The sequence below is a fragment of the Salmo salar genome, chromosome 12 (genome assembly GCF_965601325.2).
Source record: "Salmo salar chromosome 12, fSalSal1, whole genome shotgun sequence".
In the NCBI taxonomy this organism is placed as follows: domain Eukaryota; kingdom Metazoa; phylum Chordata; class Actinopteri; order Salmoniformes; family Salmonidae; genus Salmo; species Salmo salar.
Genome location: NC_138302.1, coordinates 93843387 through 93861981, shown reverse-complemented (window position 1 = coordinate 93861981; position 18595 = coordinate 93843387). Strand labels below are relative to the sequence as shown.

The 18595-nt window shown below is 40.0% G+C and overlaps 1 protein-coding gene across 1 annotated transcript; it reads left to right on the top strand.

Moving 5' to 3' along the window:
- The first annotated feature begins 812 nt into the window (after positions 1–812).
- Positions 813–16700, top strand: LOC145859556 (V-type proton ATPase subunit S1). The gene is made up of 7 exons (XM_082959451.1): positions 813–1144; positions 4978–5018; positions 5744–5832; positions 6429–6670; positions 6935–6985; positions 7252–7495; positions 13666–16700. The coding sequence occupies exons 1-7, from the start codon at positions 1044–1046 to the stop codon at positions 13945–13947; spliced, it is 1050 nt and encodes a 349-aa protein (XP_082815577.1). The 5' UTR covers positions 813–1043; the 3' UTR covers positions 13948–16700.
- Positions 16701–18595: the final 1895 nt, after the last annotated feature.

Sequence of the window (18595 nt, the reverse complement as noted above, 5' to 3'; positions counted from 1 at the left end):
AAGTAGGGTAAAAAAAAACATGGGCTAACAATGGACTGATTCATATTGTAATCATCTAAATAGTAATAAAATAATCAAAAAGGCAAAACATCCTAATATAATCGCAAATGCTCATGATATGATAATAGTTTTTATTTTAAATTAAGGGGTGGTGACACCAGTCAGTTGTCATAATAAAATTAGTTACAGGGGGTTGAAATACAGTGTCTGCTGCTCCTGCAACTGGTGTGAAATGGTTGGCTCGTCAGCGGTGCGCGCTAGTGGCGTGTCAATCGGTGACGAAGTTACTGTTTAATTTACTCTGGTTGCTGAGGAGCATCAACAGTGTGCGGGCCTGCCTGTTCTTTACAAGCATATTGTACAATCTCATCATTCATGGGTTACTGAAGTACAGACAGAAGGGTAGACTAGTCTAGGAGACAGAACGGATTCCTCTATTGTCAGACAGCTATATTCCATTGATGAGAATGAGGATGTAATTCTAGTGGTTTAACATGTCTTTTGTCATATTCCATACTGCTTCATCAACCCATGACCGTATCGGATGCAGAGATTTTTTTTCTTCCGAATTATTTATTTTACCCTTATTTGCCAGATAAATTGACTGAGAACACGTTCTCATTTACAGCAACGACCTGGGGAGTTACAGAGGAGAGGAGGGGGGATGAATGAGCCAATTGGAAGCTGGGGATGATATGAGGGACAGATAACTGGTTTATCCTACAAATTAATTCCAATAGAGATAGCATCGCATCTAGGTCATTTAATCATGGGGGTGCCTTCCCTATCGAAAAAAATCCCGGCACGCATACTGACCTTTAACATATAAGTATCTGTGTATTTCTGTATCAGTTTTGTTGAGGACAGCTCATGGGCTTTGTGTGCGTGTGTTCTGAGTGGGTGTGACCGTGACACATGATTACCCCTCCCTCTAGATGCCTATTTGCTGCTGCCGGTGTCCATCATTAGGTTCAGGCTTCGGCTCTTATCGAAGAACGTTATGAAGCAGTCGTCATCTGTGGCAGTCTCACCGGGCCGGCTCCATGGCAAAACAAGACTTCTTTATGTATTTTTATTTATTTTCTGTCGTTTTTCTGCAGCTCTCTTTGTCATTTGATCAAGTGCCAGCGGTTGTGGAAAAAAGGTAGGTGTGAAAGGAGCTATTTCAACTCTAGGCTGGAGTCAGGCAGGACGATGGATGGATGGGGGAGAACGAGGGTCTTTTATAGTGTGATGGAGACCGTGGGAATGAGGAGAAAGATACAGTTTTAGAATGCGTTTGTGAATCTGTAAAAAGCATGATCTCGTATCATCTGTAACCATTGTGATAGTGATTTCCCTCTTGTACATTTGAGATGTGATGCACTGTTACTGTAGGTTACGATACTGTAGTGTGCACATCTGCAATGCAAATGTAGCTACTAGGGCTCTGTCAGTGAAATACAAGAGACAATCCATGGGTGTTGCTCTCATCAGTTTACAGGGCAAATCCATATATGCACTACAAAAAATAGGCAGGGATAAATGCTGCTACATCAGATATGAGATGGAGTCCAATGATGTGTGCTGTATACTGCAGAGACAGCCTTCCTCTGAGAAGTACACTATATGAGTACAGCTCCGTAAGATGCTAGATGGAGGAATTGTCTTCTATTTTATTCTACGCAATTCCCCTCAATATGTCTGGCACTGCTGCCACTCAAATAATCAAAATGTAAAAACAGTAATCACATAAAAACATTTAGTTATTTCTGTAACACAGAAAGGTTATTTTCATTAGTTTTACAGTTGAATATATTGAATAGAATATGTTAACTATGACGAAAAGGGTACAGATTGTTATAGTAAATTAATGTATTTGTTTGTAGTATTCCATTGGACAGCAATTCATTGATTTTGGTTCTAGTAATTGACAATGGGATTATTGCAGTTCATTTTAAGAACATGGATATAATATCCCTGAATTGTATTTTGTATAACTTTAATGAATGCAGTAGTCTGGGAGAGCCGGATCCACCATACTTTGACTGAAATATGACATAGCAGATTGCCCGGTAGATCCTGGTGCCTTGAATACCCCCACCTTCGGAACCCTGCTGACTTCTTAATCATCCTGTTTTGGCATGTGGCATTTTGTCATAACCCTGACACTTGCCCCAGCTGCTGCTGCCTAAGCTCCAGCAGCCTCCAGTCAACCTTTCTTGAATAGACAGCACAGGGGCTTTATATCTAAATATAAGATCAGATGTTAAGCTAAAATGTTAGGCAGTATTGTGCATGTACTGTTTATACATTTCTTCATATCATATTTTATTGATATTTCAATTTAGATGCCTGTAAACATGCCCTGTAATACAAAGCAGGGGCTTATAATGCTCCCTGTAGGGTAGCTATGTGATATTGTGATATTTAAGTAATAAACATGAAGGGGTGTGGTATATGGCCAATATACCACGGCTAAGGGGTGTTCTTGCTCACGCCGAAACGCGGAGTGCCTGGATACAGCCCTTAGCCGTGGTACATTGGCCACATACCACAAACCCTTCGGTGCCTTATTGCTATTATAAACTGGTTACCAACGTAATTAGAGCAGTAAAAATACATGTTTTGTCATACCCGTGGTATATGGTCTGATATACCAGGGCAGTCAGCCAACCAGCATTAGGGGCTTGAACCACCCAGTTTATAATGCAATTTAATCAGGTGATGAAAACATAGAATACAGTAAACAAAGTCACCTGATGATCTGAGAGGTCAGGATCATTCCAAATGCAATAATCCTGAAACAATCAATAAATCAATTTTTCAGGCTCATTTCACTTGTCAATGTGTCTTTTGTGCATTTAGGAACAAACTATACATGGACAATACTGCTTAACATGTTTGATCTTTAACTGAAAATATCAACCCCCCCCCTGACCTGTTTACCAAAGTCATTATTCTCCGCCCTGTCTCCCAACACCTTGGGCTCATCTATCAGGGAACATTTAACTTCATAAAAAACCCTCATGTAATTGGCAACATATTGCCTCAAGGGCATTGGTGGCAACATGTAGGGCAGTGCAGGCTTTAGGCTGAGCACAGGAAGAAGTCTAAAAGCACCCCCTTATCTTCAAACTTACCCTCACAGAATACATGACATGCCTGGCATTGTGAGGTGAGTGAGAGATGATCAGTGGATCATATTTATTATGTCATGGCTGGTCCACATCATGCTATGTTGCAGCCAGTCAATGACAGCAGCAGGGTAGAGTACAGAGTGGATTTGTAAGCTGATGTGTAGGGTGGGGACAGAGGTAGGAGAGGATTTCTCTATCCCCTGTTGATCACAGTCGGTTCAGTCGTTTGAATGAAAGCTACATTTTTGCTTGGGTTAGTGGTTTTGGTGAGTCTGTGTAGCAAATTCAGGTTGACATTTGTGTTCAGATAAATGATTACTCAGTGTTTTGTCACTTTTTATTACGTAACAATGGCATCTGCTGGTGAACAAGACAGAGCACTCACTCCTCATCAACTCTCAAATGTATTGTTACATCACTGAACCAGGCCAACAGAGATACAGCTACAGATGAGCTTTCAATAAAAATGGCAGATAATTACACTTTTACACTGAGGTACACTGAATATGAACTATTCCTGTTATAGATAACATAGTATTACAGTAGTATGCCTCTCTGCAATAGTATTAAACAAATCGCCACACACAATGCAGTGCCTTACTGCAGGGTCAAGCTTTATGCCCTCATGCTTTATGAAGTGAGGAACGAATCAGATAAGGAATTCTGATTCATGCAGAATATAAGCACAATATAATATAAATACTATTTAGCAGACACTTTATCCAAAGCGACTTAGTCACGCTTGCATACATTTTACTTACGGGTGGTCCTGGGAATCAAACACACTATCCTGCAGTTGCAAGCGCCAGGCTCTGCATTGGATTATGACTGGGTAAACTATAGATGCGAACTACCCACTGCTCTAATAGACTAGTAATGGTCCAATGGAGAATTCTACTCGACACCCAAAGACGAAAGCTGTAGAAAATGTGCTTTGTACATTATTGAAATTTGCATTGATATAAAAGTACCGAGACTCTTTTTTACAGACTACAGGCTAGTGCTAAAATTACACTGCTAATGTTTGTCAGTCAGGGTTGGAGTCAATTCCATTTCAATTCAGGAACTTAACTGAAATTCCAATTCAAATGAAGAACATTGGAATTTCAGTTTAGTTCCTGAGGAATCCAACAGTGTCCAGGTAGCTTCCTCAGATCTGGTGGGCAGACAGTCTACGCTAACCCCCTTAGCCCTAATAAGGATACCATGGTCTGGCTGCTAGCTCCCCTGATTCCCAGTAAGGACACCACGATCTGGGAAGAAATTCTGAAAGAGATTGGTGTGTTTGTTCCACTATCTGATCATGGCATCGGATTGTTCAAAGACAGACATGTATATGTTTAAAATCTATCACTTGATGGTTTAATTTCAGAGAGACAAAAAAAATAATGTTTTATTAGCAAAATGCTATATATCCACCTCAGAGAAATAAGCCTTCCCTGTGGCTCTGTTGGTAGAGCATGGTGTGTGCAACACCAGGGTTGTGGGTTCGATTCCCACGGGGGGCCAGTACAAAAAAAAAAAAATGCATGAAATGAAAATGAAATGTATGTATTCACTACTGTAAATTGCTCTGGATAAGAGCGTCTGCTAAATGATGTAAATGTAAAATAAGTAGTACTGATAGGTTTTAAATGTAACAAATAACTACATTTTAAATAAAGAACTGTACAAATTATACATGTGACATTAATATTAAATATTTATTTTAATGATGTTATGGTCAATCTACCATTGTCTCTACATCTACAGTCCTAGTAATACTATAAGGGATATTTACATTGATGTTCACTATCCAGTACCTTATAGGCTACTTCTATATCATCTGAAATAATCATTTACTTTTGTATGTTTACAGTTCAGCGGGGCCAACATCCCAAGATATCAGGGTTCAAAACAGTGAGTTATTTTCCCTTATTGTTAATTGATTATGTAAATGTTGAGTTTTTTTTTTATGGCATGTGTATAAAAAAATAAAATACACAAAATTCACTGGTAACACTTCACTGTATGTTGTTGTCATATGAAAGAGACCAAGGCGCAGCGTGCGTATCATTCCACATCTTTATTTCTATGTGAAACTATGCAAGACAGACAATAAACTAAAACCAACAAACCATGACGAAGAGGTGCTACATGCATAAACTCAAAATAATCTCCCACAAACACTAGTGGGAAAAAACCCAACTTAAATATGATCCCCAATTAGAGAAAACGATGACCAGCTGCCTCTAATTGGGAATCATACGAAAACCCAACCTAGAAAAAGGAACCTAGAACACAACATAGAAAATGTAAACTAGACAAAAACCCCAACATAGAAAAAAGAACCTAGAACACAACATAGAAAATTTAAACTAGACAAAATCCCCAACATAGAAAAAAGAAACTAGAACCAAACATAGAAATAAATAAACTAGACAAAACCCTCCAGTCACGCCCTGACCTATTCTACCATAGAAAAATACGAGCTCTCTATGGTCAGGACATCACAGTTGTTAATTTACCTATGTAATAGTGACACTGGTGTAGTAGTGACACATTGTTAATATTAATTTGATAATTGCTTTATAAGTTCTAAATATTTTATTTAATAAAATTTCTCTCTTTCTCCTTGTATACAGATGGGTTGGCTGCCCAGAGCCACAGTGCTGCTTCCGATGGGGAGAGTTCTTCGCTTATAGTGGAGGACCCTCTCAGGAGAGTCCTGCAGGTCCCAATTATTATCTTTCCTTCCTCCCGAAGTGTGCACTTGTTCACTTCACTTCACTGACTTGAAAGGAAATGACTGGTACAAAAAATATGGTGGAAACTCCCACTAGCCAATGCCTCCACCAGATTTGCAGAAAATAGTGAACGAGTTCACACTTCAGAGAAGGGAGATATAGACTACTGTGTGTGTGATTAGACAGTAGAGACTGACATTTATAGGAATCCAATATGGCGTTGTTCATGAAAAAAGCTTTTATTCCCAGCCGTCTGAAACAAATCCCAGACAGAAGGCTTAGTCTCAGCGAGATAAACCATTAGATTTAATTTCAACATAAAATTATAAATAGATTAGATTATTCCTAACAACACCTTTACACAAAGTCTTATTGGTCAGTGAATGCCCACTGTAGACCCCACAATGAGATGAAAAAGCAATCTGTAATAGTTTTTCAGATTACTGTTGTTTGTCAATCAGTGAGCCACCATCTTATCTCTTTCTACCCCTCCTTCTCCCTTTCTTCTTTTCTCTGTCTTCCCCTCTGTCTCTTCCGCTATCTCTCTCCCCTTCCTGTTTCATCCTCTCTTTCCCACCGTCAGCCTTATGAGTGGCAGCTGGACTCCCCACACAGAACCAAACGGAGGCTACTGCAGACATCCAGCATTCTTCCTTACTCTCCTCTGAGCGTGGTTTACAACAGCAAAACATGTATCCTGTTTAGGGCCAGGAAGCTTGCTATCAGGTTCAGGAACAGCACCTTAGTGGATCTTACAGAGAAGGCCTTCGGCCCCGATGCACCAGTGGACACCAAAGGCTCTATGTGCAGCAAAGACAAAGCTACGTATGTCTGCTTAGCGGCTGTAGATATTCCTCCTGCACTTCCCGATACATTACTCTTCCTCGCTATCCTCCAAGGATTAAGTAATGACAGAGAACACCGGAAGAATTATCACTGAATTATCAGACTGAATTATTGTAATGTTTGTTTATGTGTCAATTAATCCCATAAGGAATGGGTTGCCAACTGGCAATTTGACACAAAAATAAAATGTCATTAATTGATTAATTCATTCGATAGTACTATTGAACCTTATTTTTCCACCAGGCTTGTACTACGTTTCGGAGATGTGGAGGACTTGAGAGGACTTGCAATTAGGTTTGCCTCTTCATTCATTTTTATAGCCAGTGCTAGGCTATAAGGACCATTTTACAAATAATAGATTGGCCAATGGTTTTCCTGGTCAGGTCACATGTAGGTAAATAAAACACTTGGTCTGAAGTATATTGTGCGGGTCCATTTTGGTTGTGATACTTGATATTTATTTATTGTACTGTACACTGACTGTAAGTCTCTCTTGATAAGAGCATCTGCTAAATTACTTAAATGTAATTGTGTAATCAATGTATGCACTGTTCCAACAGACTACAAATGTCCAACACATTCTATGAGTCGGCAGGGCAGAACTGGTTCACTCTGGACAGCGTACACATCCACTACAACTGGACCCACGAGGCAACGTTCAACGCCACCGATGTTTACGCTCCTAGTACCCACTCCTACCACTGTCAGCACGTCAGCAGTCTGCAGAAGTACGACACGCTGCTCGTACCCAGCTCCATCACAGACAACTCTGCAAACTGGCACATCACCTTCACAGACTTCCAGGTTGGCATGCATTGTTTTTACGGGGAGGCATCGTTTTATGGCAGGAGGGCAAGGCACGTTTTAATAGGGGAGCATGTTCTGAGAGTTCTTTTGGAACCCGGCAGCTACTCCTGTTGAATTGTAATGGATAACTGGATAACTTGTATTGTTTGTTAAAACCTTTTGGTAAAATAATAACAAATGATCTGTAAAGAGAATTGCAACTTGAGTGTGGCTTTATTCAACTCGGCATAATACAGGGCAGTTCCTAGTTATACATCTAGGGGGCACAATTTTTTTTTTTTATACCATAACAATACCTTGTTATTTATTGTATTGTTTTTTTATTGTGTTTGTGTATGAACCCAGAAAGATTAAATGTTTGGTTTCTTAAAGAGTTACATGATAAAGGAAAATCCCCCAGATGAAAAAATAATATCATATCCTTTATGTGCTGCGCTGAGACAACCATAAATTATCAGCACTGTCATCATACTGCAGGCCCGCAACAGGTAACCCTCATTGACTCTTAGTTCATGTAAATCCCAGAACTTTGATTTCAAATATGTATTTATTTAAAATTCTGGCTTCTGATAATTTCTGAAATAATTCTGTGCTGGACTCTGATGTGTCTCTATCTGGTTATAATGATTACAGATGGGACAGAATAGGACCATTCAAATATTTTTGTATCTCTTGCTACATCTGTCCCTAAGCATTTTGGTTGTCTTGTTCTTAATGTGGGCCTTAGTCATAATAACCAGCTGACACTAGTAGGAGTGTATCGCCCCTCTCGGCTTCTTCATGTTCTCGTAACAATTTATCTGAATTGCTATCTAAGTATGGTAAATATGAACTATTCATTTTGGGAGATTCTAATATTGTCAGATACGCTAAAAGATATTTGCTCTGAGCTAAACCTGTCTCAGCTGATAACTGAGCCTACACGGCCCAATCCTAAACATCCATGGAAATCTACCCGGATTGATCTTATTTTGACAAATACTCCAGATAAATATGTTGATAGAGGGGTTTTCTCACTGGATTTTAGTGACCGTTGGCCAGTTGTCTGTGTCAGAGATATGAGAATGCATAAATCTAAGCCTCGTGTCATCACTAAGAGGACATTTAAAAAAGCTTTTTTTTTTTTTCATAATCTTTATTTTAGTGACTTAGATTGTATCTCAGCTATCCCTTAACCTGATTTAGCTTGAAGCTTTTTTGCAAATGTCTTCAATACTATTGTAGATAATCATGCCCCTTCAAAACTCTGATAGTAAAGGTAGATCGGATGCCTGTTTCACTCCTGAATTATCCAAAGTCATTCACAAGAGAAATGTTGCCTGGGTCAAGGCCAGGAACATAGGCTTAGGCCCAGATTGGCAATCTTTTAGTCAACTGAGGAATCAATGTGGAAGACTAATCAGAAAGGCTAAATCTGATTATTATGTAACCACTCTTTACGATTGTAAAGGGAATCTGGCTAAATTCTGGAAAACTGTCAAATCTCTAAAGGGTTGAACTTCCTACTCTCTGCCCCAACAAATTAATTCTGGTCTCATTACGGACAAAAATGCCATCATTGATGCATTTAATTGTCATTTTATTTCAGAGGGTTATCTTTTTCAAAGCGCATCTAGCCCTACTATCTCTAAGACTGGGCTTAACGCTGATTCTGACATTTTGCAGATTAACTCAGAAAATGATAGTTAAGTTATTGCATTTCGGCAATTCACAGAAAAATAAATCCTTGATTCTGTACTTCAAGTCAAATCAAATGTTATTGGTCACATAGACATGGTTAGCAGATGTTATTGCGAGTGTAGCAAATTGCTTATGCTTCTAGATCCGACAGTGCAGCAGTATCTAACAGGTAGTATCTAACAATTCCACAACAAAACCTAATATCTAACAAATTCCACTACAAAACCAATACACACAATCTAGTAAAGGAATAAGAATATAAAGTGTAAAATATATGGATGAGCAGTGACAGAGTGGCTAAGATGCAATAGATAGTAAAGAAGAGATAGTGAAGGATACAGTAAACATTATATCCATATGAGATGAGTAATGTGAGATATGTAAACATTCTTAAAGTGGTATTATTAAAGTGACTAGTGTTCCATTTATTAAAGTGGCCAATGATATCAAGTCTGTAGGTAGGCAGCCGCCACTCTATGCTAGTGGTGGCTGTTTAACAATCTGATGGCCTTGATATAGAAGCTGTTTTTCAATCCCTCTGTCCCAGCTTTGATGCACCTGTACTGACCTTGCCTTCTGGATGGAAGTGGGGTGAACAGGCAGTGGCTCGGGTGGTTTTTGTCCTTGATGATCTTTTTTGCCTTCCTGTGACATCGGGTGTTGTAGGTGTCCTGAAGGGCAGGTAGTTTGTCCCCGGTGATGCGTTGTGCAGACCACACCACCCTCTGGAGAGCCTTGCGGTTGTGGGCGGTGCAGTTGTCATACCAGGCGGTGATACAGCCCGACAGGATGCTCTCAATTGTGCACCTGTAAAAGTTAGTGAGGGTTTTCGGTGACAAGCCACATTTTTTCAGCCTCCTGAGGTTGAGGATAACCTTCTTCACCACACTGTCTGTGTGTGTGGACCATTTCAGTTTGTCTGTGATATGTACACAGAGGAACTTAAAACTTTCCACCTTCTCCACTGCTGTCCCGTCGATGTGGATAGGGGGGTGCTCCCTTTGCTGTTTCCTGAAGTCCACTATCATCTCTTTTGTTTTGCTGACATTGAGTGAGAGGTTATTTTCCTGACACCACACTCCGAGGGCCCTCACCTCCTCCCTGTAGGCCGTCTCGTCGTTGTTGGTAGTCAAGCCTACCACTGTTGTGTCGTCTGCAAAGTCGATGATTGAGTTGGAGGCGTGAATGGCCACGCAGTCGTGGGTGAACAGGGAGTACAGGAGGGGGCTGAGAACCCACCCTTGTGGGGCCCCAGTGTTGAGGATCAGAGGGGGGAGATGTTGTTTCCTCCCTTCACCACCTGGGGGTGGCCCGTTAGGAAGTCCAGGACCCAGTTGCACAGGGCGGGGTCGAGACCCAGGGTCTCAAGCTTGATGAGTTTGGAGGGTACTATGGTGTTGAATGCTGAGCTGTAGTCAATGAACAGCATTCATACATATGTATTCCTCTTGTCCAGATGGGATAGGGCAGTGTGCAGTGTGATGGCGATTGCATCGTCTGTGGACCTATTTAGGCGGTAAGCAAATTGAAGTGGGTCTAGAGTGACAGGTACGGTGGAGGTGATATGATCCTTGACTAGTCTCTCAAAGCACTTCGTGATGACAGAAGTGAGTGCTACGGGGCGATAGTCATTTAGTTCAGTTACCTTAGCTTTCTTGGGAACAGGAACAATGGTGGCCATCTTGAAGCATGTGGGGACAGCGTACTGGGATTGATTGAATATGTCCGTAAACACACCAGCCAGCTGGTCTGCGCATGCTCTGAGGACGCGGCTAGGGATGCCGTCTGGGCCGGCAGCCTTGCGAGGGTTAACACGTTTAAATGTTTTACTCACGTCGGCCACGAGAAGGAGAGCCCACAGTCTTTGGTAGCGGGCTGCGTCGGTGGCACTGTATTTTCATCAAAGCGCGCAAAGTAAGTTGTTTAATTTGTCTGGAAGCAAGATGTCAATGTCCGCGACGGGGCTGGTTTTCTTTTTGTAATCTGTCACGAAATTCGTCGTAGTGTTGAAGGGAAGACCAAAATGCAGCGGGTATATGGATACTCATTCTTTTAATGAAAAAAATACGTAAAGCATCCACAGAAAAAACAAAACAATAAACAGTACTCACGACTAACAACAGTGTGGCAGGCTCAACAAGCAGTGCTCACAAACAATTCCCCACAAACACACCCAACTAATATAGGACTTCCAATCAAAGGCAACACCACACAGCTGCCTTCAATTGGAAGTCCACCCCAATTAACTCTACATAGAAACACCCAACCAAGACAGAACATAGAAAACACAACTTCTTCTGCCATGCCCTGACCAAAACTTATACACCTACTCCACCTGCTGGTCAGGACGTGACATAATCTGTGATTGTCTGTAGACTCTGCCACATACGTCTCATGTTTGAGCCATTGAATTGCGACTCCACTTTGTCTCTATACTGACACTTTGCTTGTTTGATTGCCTTACGGAGGGAATAACTACACTGTTTGTAGTTCGGCCATATTTTCATTCGCCTTGCCATGATTAAATGCGGTGGTACGTGCTTTCAGTTTTGCATGAATGCTGCCATCAATCCACGGTTTCTGGTTAGGGAAGGTTTTAATAGTCACAGTGGGTACAACATCTCCTACACACTTCCTTATAAACTCGCTCACCGAGTCAGTGTATACGTCAATGTTATTATCTGAGGTTACCCGAAACATATCCCAGTCCACGTGATTGAAGTAATCTTGAAGCGTGGAATCCGATTGGTCAGACCAGCGTTGGATAGACCTAAGCACGGGCGCTTCCTGTTTTAGTTTCTGCCTTTAGGAGGGGAGCAACAAGATGGAGTCATGGTCAGATTTGTCAAAAGGATTTCTTGTTATAGATACCAAGAAATGCACAGGGGCTGACCAAATGACACTGGATCTGCTCAAGTGAGCTGCTCCCCTCATTGCTGGCTCAATAACCTATATCTTAAATCTAACATTGTTATCAGGAAAAATTCCAAAAGTATGGAAAACAATGCTGCCACTCCAAAAGGGCAGAGATGGTAGTGATCTTGATAATTATCATCCAATCTCCAGACCTCCATGTCTGTCTAAGATTCTCAAATCTTTGGTAAATAAGCAACTTCACTCTTTTTTTATCTGAGCATAGTATTATGAATATAAATCAATCTGGGTTTAGGCCAGGGCATAGCACTGTCACAGGAACCACATTAGTTGTTAATGATATTGTCAATGCTTTAGATGCTAAAATGAATTGTGCTGCCTTGTTTGTGGATCTTTCAAAAGCGTTTGATACTGTTGATCATGCTATTTTATTGAACAAGTTGTCCTCGATTGGCCTGGGCTCTGACGCCTGCTCATGGTTTCATGATTATCTTAGTGACAGAACACAGGCCATCGTGATAGATGAGGTTAAGTCTGAATTTGTTGAAGTACGTAAAGGTGTGCCACAGGGGTCGATACTAGAACCTGCTCTTTTCGCTATTTATATAAATGCTATTGATCAATCTGTTAAAATGTTTAAATTGAATCTATATGCAGGTGATAATATTATGTATGCAATTTCCCCTACTGCTGACCTGGCTGTGACAAGGCTATAGTCTGATTATCCAAGTGTACAGGAAGCCCTTACTGATATAAAACTTGTGCTTAAATACATGTTGTTTTCAAATTCTCGTAAGATTGGCTCATCGGATGGTTCTATAATCGAACGAGTCCTCTTGATCACGGGAGACTGCATTCTTTACCAAAAGGTTGGCTGGACCTTTTTGAAGTCACGTAGATCACATCATTACACTCTTTTTGTTTACAAAGCCCTGCTGCACAAGCTTCCAACTTACTTACCTTCACTGTTTAGATTTACATTTAACTTCCTTGCACTCTATGTTTTAAAAAATCTCCAAAATACATTTCGGTTGGATGCTTTGGTGTGCCTAGGGCAATTCAGACAGGTGACAGAGGATTTTATAATGAGGAAAGTGTTTGTTTTAATTGACTGTGTTTTGTATCTTAATGTGTATTTCATGTGAATATTGTGTATATTTATGTTTATCTATAATTGCCTATTGATGTGTTTGTTTTCGTATTGTACTGGGCTCATTTGCAAAAGAGACTTTAGTCTCAATATGACTTCCCTGTTGAAATAAATGTAATCTTTGTTGTAGAGCAGGGACGATACCAGTATTGCGATAATCTTTAGTGTCTTGGCAACAAAACAACACACGAAGCGGCTTCACTTCTTTAGGAAAACAGCCCTAATGTTGGAAACAAACATCATTATGTTGTCATCCAGAGTCACAATTATTTATTTTTCAAGGTATAGCATACAATATTTTACATATAGCATGTTTTTTAAGGACCAAAAACTTTTGTCTGCTTTATGTTTTCATTTTTGCCATGGAAAAGATATTGCAATACTGATTTTGTTACAGCTCTACTTTGTTGCATTGTTTACTTTACTCTAACATCTCACCTTTATATTTCTCTTTGATCGACAGATACAATCGTTCAATGTGCTGTCCAACAAGTTTGGCTCAGCCAGCGATTGCGCTACGTTCTTCACCCCAGCTATCCTCATGGGTCTGATCACCTCTCTAATCCTTCTCCTGGTCCTGGCCTACGCGCTGCACATGGTGGTGCACCTCAAACACATCGACACCTACGAAGAACACAAGACCACCGTCTACTTCCCCCGCAGCACAGAGACTGCAGAATGCTCCGGCACCACCAGCTCCGCTGCCACTGCTGCCACTGCTGCCACTGAAAAAAACAGCTTGTAGGACTCCGTTTCCCAGGATCCACCTCAGTCTCCACCACTAGGAGTATACTGTAAACTGTTTCTGTAGGTGTCAGAGAGTGACTATGCAGGGGCTCTGACTGAGTCCTCTGATAGCTGGCAGACCGACCGACTGACTGACTAAACTCAATATATAAAGCAACCTCCCATACTGAAGGGACCGAAAGACATGGTCATATAGTCTGAACCTGATATGGTTGTCCACTTTTGCATCACTGGGTTTAGGCAGTGGTTGTTCAAGCCAGGTAGATCTAATAATATTTGGCTCAGCATCATCTGGTGGATTTGGATACAGCTTTGGAGGTGATCCTGAGACATTGACCAGTTATCGGGCATTGCAAATCAAAAACAAACTAAATATTATGTACTCTTAAATGAAATTCAAACTGATATAAGAACAAAAAAGTATTTATTTAGTTCCTTGTCAGTACTATATATGCTGGTATATATACTGGATAAAGAAGTTTCATTTTAATAACAAAACCATACCCTAAAAGGGTACATACCGTAAAGGTAATGCAATATATACTTTTATGTAATTAATTAATCAATATGTTACATTCTGGTGTTTCAGACCTGTGTTTTCAAGAACTTGTGTTATTACGAGCTTTTGTGAAATAATACTGTATGTACATTTCGGGCCCGTATCCACAAAGCGTCTCAGTAGAAAATTGGTCGGAAATTCTAATAGAGACATTTTACTCCTACTCTTATTGGTAAAAATAAAAGCTATGCATGAATCCTCTTTAGTCATTAGAGTCCCACCTAGTTGACAGAAATGTAGGGTACCTCATGAGCTGTCCTAACCAGTTAAGAGTTACCAGCAGGTGTCTGAATAATAGAAAAGGGTAGCGAGTCAGTGGTTCCTGCGCCACATGGAATTGCTTTTGTGTTGTTAAAAAAGTAACACTTGGTTATTTCCCATCATTTGCAGCAACGTTAATGAGCGTCATCACTGTCTTTCCTTTGCACTATCTCAAAATGTTGTGATTACCAGCTGAGATAAACTTTTATGAGTTGATTTTACTCCTGTCTATATGATCAATCCATAAAATAATGTATTGATATTTCTATATGATCAACCCATAAATAATCTAGACCTACATACAACAGTATCTCTTGCTTATTTGACAATGACTTCACAAGGCCTATTTCACATGATATGCCTAAATTCTTCAAAGCACTAGGCAAAAAAATGTACTTTAATCTTTAATTATCTACATCATGTTATTTCATATTTCAAGTTATACCTTTGGGGCACATTGTTAAAAAGTATGCCTAAATTGGGCATGCCTGTAAATTGGCAATTGAAGGCATCTAGGGTTTATGTAGCTACCAGTTTGTACACCAGATATGTGATGACTTCGTTTCCATACTGGGCAGTACAGGAAAGCCCTACACAAAAAGCCACTATAGATTTTTCAACCAAGATGTTCTTGGCAAAACTTTCTTCATTCTCGATTCGGTGAAAAAAAAACTGTGTTAGAAAATTTCAGTGTCCAGTTGCAGGTGATTCAACAAAAACCAGATTGCACTGTGTGGCGCACTGTCATAAACCAAGAACAGCTTACTTGAAAAATCTATGGCAGCGTTTTGTACAAAACGTACAGGCCTTTACAATAACGCCCAGTATGGAAACATGGTTATCACATATCTGTCATACAAACGGATGGCTAGGGCTTTATCTCTTTGAATATGTTCGATCAAAAGACCTTTCGAACATTGTCTGCATCATTATCGGCAAGGGACTTGATGCGTTAGCTACAGTGCCAAAACGATTTAGAGTTGTTAAAAGGGAGTGGAGTGTGTTGATATAACAATAATTTTGTAAAAATTCAGCTTTTAAAAACCATCAGAATTGGTCAAAATAAATAAACATGACTGATAACATATTAGGCAAGAATTAAGAGTAGGCAAAGTGATCATGTCAGGCAAAAACTATTATTTGTTTTTCACCGTGGTTGTCTGAAGCGTGCAATAGAGTTCACAGCTGGCGTGATTACCAGCTGAGATAAACTTTTATGAGTTGATTTTACTCCTGGCTCAGAGTTTGTCTGAGCAGTGTCTTAACACCATCCTACTCTGAGTTGGGAGTTTTTTTTGTCTAAAAACAGGTTTTAACAGGATTCCTAGGACCTTTTCTGAGATGCTTTGTGCATATGGCCCCTGGTTTTGTAAATTTTCAAATGTGTTTTCTTCTTACAGGTGGGCCTTCAGTAGTTTTCCAGTTAAAACACTATATAGGCAACCAGACCTGGGTTCAAATACTATTTAAAATATCTCAATTACTTTCACATACATTTGAAGTAAGTATTCAGAAATATTTTATTTGAAAAGTAGTAGTTGAATATATTGAATGTATTTGGAAATACACGTGGAAAGTATTTGAAAATACTCAAATACACTGACTCAAATACACTCCCATGCATTTAACCCAGGTATTTGAAAATAGTGTTTGTAATAAGTATTTGAAAATACTCTCAAACACAATTTGGTAGAGTATTTCGTTTTGACAAATAACCATTAAAATACTCAAAAGTATTTGTTTTGGGCTGTGTATTTGAAAATACCAGATACTCAAATGCACATGTATTTGAACCCAAGTCTGTAGTCAACATTGAACTATTTTAAAAAGCAATAAATTGAATCAATTGGCAGAACCACATCAACAATTTATTGTTGTTTAGTGATATGCAGCATGCCCGTGGCTAGAAAATAAATTTGCATACAACAGTAGCTTACTCTGATGCTTAGAATTGTGCAATTTGTCTAGGAACCTATCATTATGTACCTTTCATTGATCTGTAGGCTATATGTTTGGAAAATTAAACACAAGTGCGCTCTATGAAACTTAAAGATTAATGTGGAAGTTTAAGATATTTCAGATATTAATAAATGTTGTTTAATTCATGAAAAATAGGGATGGGTTGTAGAGATTTGAAGGACAATGAATGTAAGAAACCTTACCCAGCTAGCACATTTGGTTCCTTGGAAGTTGTGGGAATATATGATTTTGGTTTCCCATTGGTTCTGGGAACGTAGCCATAAAGTTTCCTGACGGTTAAAATTTAACGTTTTTTAAACATTCTGACAACGGAAATACAAATGTAGCCTGTTCTGGGAACAGAATCCAAGGAGATTCTGAGAAATATATTTTTTGGTTCTCTAAAAGTTTTCCTGGGAGGTTTTATTAACATTCTGAGAACAGAAATTATAGGTTATTCGAAGGTAATTAAATAACATTCTGAAAACATTTTTCTATTGAACTTTTAATAACACTGCTAGCTTAGTTTGTGTTAACTGTTTTGAATTCAAAGCACAGATAGGACACATGGAAAATAGGCAAAAACGATAAAAACGTTTTTATTTGTGGCATTTCGAAGGACCATCTTATACTTCCACATTACTTCCACATTACTCTTCAAGTTTCATAGATTGCAATTGACACGTTTGAGCCAACTGCCATCCACCTCCTTCAAAGAGCGGGCTTGCCAAACTGCATTGCAGATGTGTTGGGAACTGTGGGTTAGCTGGTGAAAGCACATGTCTCGTAAACAGGAGACCCTGGGTATGAATCCCAGCAGTACCTGAGCTTCTAACTGTTATCACAATGACCTATATATTGCTTAGGGAACATCCTCCTGAATGCACAGGACATACTTCGAACACCCCACATGGTCAACATCCCCGTCATTGGCAAGAGAAAGAGATGCAGGTACAGAGGACACAGAGCGGGGTGCCTCGTAAGGATCCGCAGAAGGCGAGTGGGAAAGCTGCTGTTACCGTCAATATCACTTGCCAACGTACAATCATTGGACAATACATTAGATGAGGTACGATCGCGAATATCCTACCAATGGGACATCAAAAACTGTAACATCTTATGTTTCACGGAATCGTGGCTGAACGATGACATGGATATTCAGCCAGCGGGATATACGCTGCACTGGCTAGATAGAACAGCACACTTTGTAAACAACAGCTGGTGCACGAAATCTAAGGAAGTCTCTAGATTTTGCTCGCCTGAAGTTCAGTTTCTTATGATAAACTGTAGACCACACTATTTGCCAAGAGAGTTTTCAGCTATACTTTTCGTGGCTGTTTATTTACCACCACAGACGAATGCTGGCACTAAGACAGCTCAGTCAGCTGTATAAGGAAATAAGCAAACAGGAAACCGCTCACCCAGAGGCGGCGCTCCTAGTGGCCGGGAACTTTAATGCAGGGAAACTTAAATCAGTTTTACCTAATTTCTATCAACATGTTAAATGCGCAACCAGAGGGAAAACGATTCGAGGTCACCTGTACTCCACACACAGAGATGCGTCCAAAGCTCTCCCTCCCCCTCCATTTGGTAAATCCGACCACAACTCTATCCTACTGATTCCTGCTTAGAAGCAAAAATGAAAGCAGGAAGCACCAGTGACTCGGTCTATAAAAAAGTGGTCAGATGAAGCAGATGCTAAACTACAGGAGTGTTTTGCTATCACAGACTGGAATATGTTCCGGGATTCTTTCGATGGCATTGAGGAGTACACCACATCAGTCACTGGCTTTATCAATAAGTGCATCGAGGACGTCGTCCCCACAGTGACTGTACGTACATACCCTAACCTGAAGCCATGGATTAC